Source organism: Emericellopsis cladophorae (assembly GCF_022114955.1).
Source record: "Emericellopsis cladophorae strain MUM 19.33 chromosome Unknown NODE_171_length_7381_cov_46_257256, whole genome shotgun sequence".
Classification (NCBI taxonomy): domain Eukaryota; kingdom Fungi; phylum Ascomycota; class Sordariomycetes; order Hypocreales; family Bionectriaceae; genus Emericellopsis; species Emericellopsis cladophorae.
Window position 1 is genome coordinate 210 of NW_026251096.1, and position 7,172 is coordinate 7,381.

The following is a 7,172-nucleotide window of genomic DNA, read 5'->3' on the forward strand; positions in this document are numbered from 1 at the left end:
TCAAGTCTACCAATGGAAGTATGACCTCATGTAGACGCATATCTCCTGTCATGCGAGGTGAAGCCTATTGAGCACTCGATGAGGAAAGAGATTCGAAGTCACGCTAAGAATCTAAGCTTTGCAACGGCGCATCATCTTCCTAACCTAATCGCCGATCTACCAGCTTGTCTACATATACTCACAGGCCAATCCCTTCATCTGGTGGTTCAAAGCATCGACACTCCAATTCCTTCTATCATTTCCCTTCTTTTCTAGAGTATACTACGCTCCGGGGGCCAGATACCAGACGCCAAAAAGCCTTGTTAAGCCGGTAATGACACAGCCTAAAGGTATAAACATCGACACTAGCCAGCATGGAATCCACGGCAGATCTTGGCTGCTACATCGAAGACTTTCATTTTCAGGAATCTTATTCGATCCATCAACGAATATTTGATCAAGGGATTACACATAGTCGACCTCGACTTGAGCAAAACCGCAGAAACCGCATTCTGTTGTATCCTGGGTCGTTCAATCCTCCGCACAAAGCACACCAGGAACTACTCTACCAGGCCTTTGCCAGAAGCAACGATCTCAACGTGATTGCTGCCATCGTGATCCTATTAGATGATGAGGCTGTAGCACAGAAGTGCCGAGGCAGCCGTGTTTTCAACAAGGATCAGAGGGTACGTTTATGGCGAGGAGAACATGCTCGGCATGACTGGCTTTGGGTATATGATCGCAGCGTGAAGGAATGGGATTCCTTTCGACAGCGTCTTACCCTTGCAGTCAGTCGGGACGGGTTTGACATAGGATTTACAGTTCTATTCGGCCCAGACCTTATACGGCGTAATTCTCACCCTCGTTGGGGGGCTTGGGATTGTAATGAGATTCTTGTTGGGGATGCTGGACGAGTTGCTAACTTTACCTCTTCACACGGAAGATTGCTCCGGGTAGAGGGCTGTGAAGACTGGGAAGCCGTTCTCGAAAATAAAGACCAAACACACCAGCGAGCTTTGCGCACGGTAGCATGGTGTCATACTGGGTTATATATGCTTGGGGGGGAAAAGACGATGAGCTGCGCTCTACAGAATGGTGAGCAGTCGCCTAAAGCTTCTCGACCCACGCTCATTAACTTTGTAGATCCGTATATGTTCGGAAGACTTTTGAAAGAGTGTCTCTTGGAATACTCCGAACAATTAGAGGGCGTGAAAGTGTGTCGTCGCAAACAGGCGCCGAAGCAATGGATCCGTTTCATTCCTACCAAGGGGGGCACGATGAATATCAGCTCGACCAGAATCCGGCATTTGATAGCCACTTGCCCGAGGGAGAAGCTCTACAAAAACCTCCGATCTCTTGCACTTCATCCAGAGATGCTGGTTCGCTTGATCTATCAGAGAAATGATTTGAACTGAGAAAGCTGGTGCGTTCTAAGCGTTGCATGTTGTAACGGCTACGCCTAAGCAGCTGCGTCATGGGCAAAAGGTCAGGCATTGATCGAATGACGAGCGATCAATACAGACGTAATAGCTGCCTATAGGGGCTTACGGGGGACTGAACCGTAACAGTCGGCCTCTATATCGGTAGTATTTAACAGGTTTATATACGGTTTATTTGTACTAAGCGTTTCATAATATGTGATTAGGATTTGTGTATGTCATCTAACGTTGGAATGTTGATTGGTGTCATAGGAATGGAGGCACGTGTGCGATACCCTGTGGTGGAATGATACCCAGGATTGGTTCTTCTCGTCACTTACCGGCCTATGATTCATCTCTCACTCTCTCCTCGAATCGCTTCTAATCATTTTTGGCTCGCGAACGGTCACCTGTCCAGTGTTCCGGATAAGGCAATTTGAGGCTCGACTCAGGAGCATTCGCAGTCGACGGACATTCTAGGCGACGCACTTCGTCTGTTTGTGCCGCAGACGCAGACGCAGACGCAGACACCGCGAGGCAAGACACAAAACCCCGAAGCACCGGCTCGATGCACGACGGGAGAGTGCCGATGGAGGGCGCCGAAACAGAAACATCGGGGTCGACTCGCCTCGAGCCGACTCGGAAGACATGGCAACACAGTCGATGAACTCTTCGGCCAGCACACCGACCGTGTCCATACCAGTCGACCAGTCGACCAGCCTGAGCTCGTCGCCGAGCGAAAACAGATCCAGAAGATCTGACTTATCTCACGCGACACAAACGGAACGCACGTCTACAGGGCCCTCAAAGTCCGCGACACGGTCTGCAGGAAGCAAGTGGTCGAATAGTGCAAAAGCAAAGGCTGGCAGTTCAAGTGGCGGCAGCGGCCTGCCCTTCGGGCCACCCATCACTAAGGCTACCCTATCGGATCTCGACGTGGTGCGCATTGTGCAAAACTCGAAATTGCGCCATGATATCAACTTTGATCCCGACTTGCACTTTCGACCTATCAACCTGAGCGACAAGGGGAAGGCGAAGCAGGAGCGCTCCCAGGGCTTTTGGAAGTCTCTAACAGAGCAGCTGGGTATGTTCGTCGACGAGAACAGGCGGCTCGAGTTCATGAGCCGCTACGCACGCAGCCATGAATGGTGCCTACCTGTGCTCTTGCGGACGATCAAGGACATTGTCGAGACGCTCGTACCGAAGCGATCTCGCGATCTCATAGACGAGGCTTTCAATGTGGAACTGCTGATGCAGGAATTCTACAAAGGTGTGCTAGACTCGGAGAGGTTGGCCGAGTGGCTGGCTGGAGTGCTCAAGACTCACTGTGCCCCTATGCGTGACAACGAGGTCAATAACATGGTCGCACGCTTTCGCGTCGGCAGCCGCGAGGGAAATCTAGAGCAACTGGTCATGGGCATGCGAGAGCTTTTGAGCGTGCTCGAGAACATGAAGCTCGACGTGGCCAACCACCAGATCTGCCGCCTCCGCCCGGCGCTCATCCAAGAAACGACCCACTATGAGAAGCGCAACTTTAGCAAGAAGATCGCCACCCGCCGGCTCGACATTGCGCGCTCGAGGCTCTGGTACCATCGCGCACAGAGACAATACGCCCAGGAGCCTGCTGAAGGCTTTGGTGAGATGTCCGTCTTCTTCCGTGCCGTCGCGGGCTTCGTGCGACCTTCTCGCGCACGAGGGGGGGATGCCATCCTGCCTGAGACTTTTCTCCACGACAACAAACGACTTTTGCGCATGCGCAGCGACGTTCTCGACGCCGTGAAGATTGATGTTTGCATGCATCTTTACGACAATCTCATAGGGGCCGCAAAGGCTGATGCGTGTTTCCCCACAGACATGGACAACAGGTCAAGCGTGTCGTCCGTCAGCTCCGTGGGCAGCGTAGATAGCGACGGCTTTTCGTATCTTCCTTTCCACAACACGGTAGTCCGCCCGAGCCGCATGGCACTTAGCACCGACGGCCAGTCCCCACGTTCGTCCCTCGGCGTCTTCACACTTGACTCGACGCCTCCCCAACTGTCCTTCGTTAGCAAGCGCGAAGCCAAGATGAAGGCAGGTAAACTCTACTCATCTTTGGTTGCCATCTTCCAGTCGACGTCCACTAACATGGGCCAAGCCAAGCGCTGGGCGGAGGCTACCTCCTTCATGGCTGTGGAGATCTTGCGCGCCGCTGACGCCCCTTCCTACATGCTCGCCATGGTCGAGTCGAAACTCGGCGAGGTCCTCTCTAACCCCAACAATGGACTCTTCTTAGGTGTGGAAGCCAAGTACCACCATCGTCTTGTGGAGGACCTCAGCAACCGCGTTCGTGAATACAAGGGTCTAGATGGAATGAGCCTATACACGGCCGCCGTCGACAAGAGAACTCCCCCCAATTGCAAACTGCCCCGCGGCTTTGACGAGTGCCTTCAGGGCGGCAGGGAAAATGGGATCAGTGATGTGGCTATTAGACTTGCACACGTCGGCATTCTGCACTGGAGGGTCTGGGCGGACCTGGCGTACTGATCGAGTAACAGAACACAGACATGCTTCAATCGGGTTGCGGGTACCAGGAGCACCTGATGGGTCAGGGGAACAACTGCTTTTGACCTCGACTACTATGCTTCCGCCCCGTCCGACCTTTTACGCCTTTGCAAGCTGCCGAAATCTGGGAAGCCAAATGAAGAGAGGGGTGATCGGTAAAACTGAGCACTGGACACTAAGCCAGACTGTTTCAGCCACGTGTATACATGTGACCCGCGACAAGCAGGACGTTTATAGCAGTGATAGACAGGCGTACGTCCATGGGCTCGGGAATTATTATTTGCGCTCGCATGATAGCTGGCGGGAGGAATGGTGGCGGCAATGTAATAGTAGCCGACCAAAACATCTGTCCGTGCGTGGGGTGCTGTGGCGAACATCACATTTCCTTGCACCATGCCCAATATTGTTGGCGGTGCGAGGCATCTAGACATGTCATAAGCTTCATTCGCTGTCGTGGTTGTTGCCGTGTAGTTTGCCTTCAGTCAAATCGTCGCGGACGGCGGCGCGCGAGGTTGAATATGATTCATCAGGCTCCGTCGCATAAACGGTGATTTCCGCTATACAGCATCGATCCCAACCTTTTGCAGGAAAAGCACAGGCGTTTCATCTTCATCATGGAGTTTCTGGCCGAGCCACATACTGAGCAACTCTCCCATGTCGAGAGAAACAGAACGAAGCCATCGCCGTCGATACTATAATATGCTCGGATCATCTTGCGTGGTGAGGGACGGTTCAGCCCGATGCCTATGCTTTACAGCAGACCAGGAACCTCGGGCGTGTTTTGTATGCACTATATTGCAGTGCAATTTGCCAGCCATTTGTTGCGCTCCGAAGTCATGAATCTTTGTGCGTCCCTAAGAGAGCGGGATAGACTGGCAGCGGCATCGGCCGTTTTTCCAAGCAACTGGTACACCGTGGCCCATGACGAACGCACAGCATTTCGCTGGTGCTGAAGCGCGTCTCGTTCGCTTTCAAGTGTTCGTATCGCTTCGGCATAATCATTGTTTGCGCTCCCGAGAAGCTGCCGTGCGATCTCTTCCAGTTCAAAAGCGTCAGAGAACACACTAGAAACAGGACGCATCGGATGAGGAGTGCGACGATAGCAGTCGCAGGGAAGGAACGCTGCCAGAAGAACCCCTGAGTTGATATAGCGGCCGATCTGTTTGTGGCCCGAAGAGGTCATAATGCGCATCGTCCCATGCTATTCAGGACGTACAGATTCTAGCGTTCGGCCAGAAGCTAACGATTGGACGGTGATCGCTCGGCCACCCTTCCTACCCAACGTGCTCATAGGATGCACCTTGGAATGCGCACGCCAATATTGTTTGGCACCCGAGGACGAACTGCTGTGCGCACGAAGACTCGTGTTACTGAACTGAACTGAACTGTATTCCTACTCGGTTGTAGCCGCTAATCCCACTTCGCCAGTGCAATGTAAACAAAGCCCCGACCAGCTGCCCCCAGAAATCCCGCTTTGCTCCTCAACCTCAATCTACCCGTGTCTAGTTCCCTCGTGTAGAGCGTGGTTCTTTACTCATATGCAGTCTATCTAGGCTCTGTCGAAGCGACTCGCCTCATATCTTGGGTCTGCGTACCTACAGTCTCCCCCCAATGCCTAGCTTTGTCTGGTTTGGGACTCGATCCTAAAATGCCCAAGGATCCCCGTCAGTTCCATGAACTTGATGGCTTTTGCGGCTGCCTTGGGTTAGTGAATCGTATGGTTTCCAACTTCTAGTATAGGAGTCTGACACAGGTTAAGCAAGGTAATCCTGCGACCGCCAGTCATTGTGCCACAGCTCAGTTCGCAGTGAGGCATGTACTATTGTAGAGGCCGTTTTCTTGAGGCGGACGAGGAGCCCGTCTGGAGCACATGTCGGAGGCTATCGATTTGACACGGCATATTTCAGGCAAAGACGGCTCGTACGGCATAATTTCAAGGAATGACACATATTATACCTGTCCGGGCGACGAGTTCCCCAAAGGCGGTGGTGTTGGAGTAGCGGCGGCGTGGACCAGATATTGGCAGCGCCATCTTCCATCCATTGCTCGTCCTGCCGTGTATGGCCACTTGGCGCTATGCTAACCATTGCATTGAGGACATACTGTAGTACAGAACGTGGAACCAATAATATCGAGCACCTCTCCGATGCTAAGGCCTACTGTACATGGAAATAAAAGCACGCGGTAGCTATCGTAGTGAATAGTCGGGGGCACAGCCACTTGTTCATTTGTGGTCGGATACACTAGCAATCTACTTCCAGCCGGCGAGGGCAAAGGCACATCATATAAGTAAACGCTGCTGCTTGAATTCGTGCTTTTGGCACGTCATAGCACTCTTCTGCGCTCGTTGACGTGGCAAACGTGTAAACGTGTTCTGATGGAAGTCCTCGCGCCGCAGCAACATCACCGCGGGCGCCACGTTCGGACGCCGTGGTCGCCCGAGGTCGTTATTCTAGAAGTCCTATTGACCATTCGGGTGTCCAGCTATATATTCCACGGCGTTCGGGCCGAGGCTGTGCATCAGCTCTGGGATTGGGTGGATGTGGAGAGTCTCCTATGGGTTTTGGACACCGGCATAGAGTTGACACTGTGGCGAGACTTTGAGGCTCGCCCGCGCATCAGCAACATGGACTCAACCCATCGCATCGAAGCCATCCTCGGGATCCACCAGTCGGCGGGTAGTAACGTGTACCTAGGCGTGAAGTGGAGAGACTACGGCTGTCCCACGTGGGAGCTCGAAGATGAAATACCCCTGCTTCATCTCGCAGGCATGCCCGCACCGGTTACTCTATAGGGCGTAAAGAACAGGGCGGAATGGCTGGACGTCCTCGGAGACATATCATAGCTCCACAGCTTGTTCGGCACATCCGCGTTGGCTGCCAGAATTTGGCCGTCGGGGCATCATGGGGTACTCGGAGCATCGCGCGTCTAGCGGAGTCGTTGTAGACACCAACCACTGAAATTTTTCTTAGTCCTCTCATGATTTCGAAACCCATGCTTTCCTCACCGCCTCCGATACCCTACCGTGGCGGCATGGCAGGCGTGCATTGCTCCTAGATTACGTTAGGATGGTTGTTTAAGTCGGCCCTGAGTCTAGTCTCATGGTAAGTTGCGCTCAAACCGCGCCTATTGGCCTTCAAAGCACATAAAGCTAGCGAGATTCGCGGCTGTTCGAGCATGACGCAAAGCTACCGGCATGATTATCATTCTTGTCTATTTGCAAAGCATGCTCGA

General features: G+C 53.0%; 1 protein-coding gene across 1 annotated transcript; it reads left to right on the forward strand.

Moving 5' to 3' along the window:
* Nucleotides 1–2,060: 2,060 nt before the first annotated feature.
* Nucleotides 2,061–3,920, forward strand: J7T54_002683 (uncharacterized protein; the record flags this gene model as incomplete). The annotated part of the gene is made up of 1 exon (XM_051510680.1): nt 2,061–3,920. The coding sequence occupies one exon, from the start codon at nt 2,061–2,063 to the stop codon at nt 3,918–3,920; it is 1,860 nt and encodes a 619-aa protein (XP_051358443.1).
* Nucleotides 3,921–7,172: the final 3,252 nt, after the last annotated feature.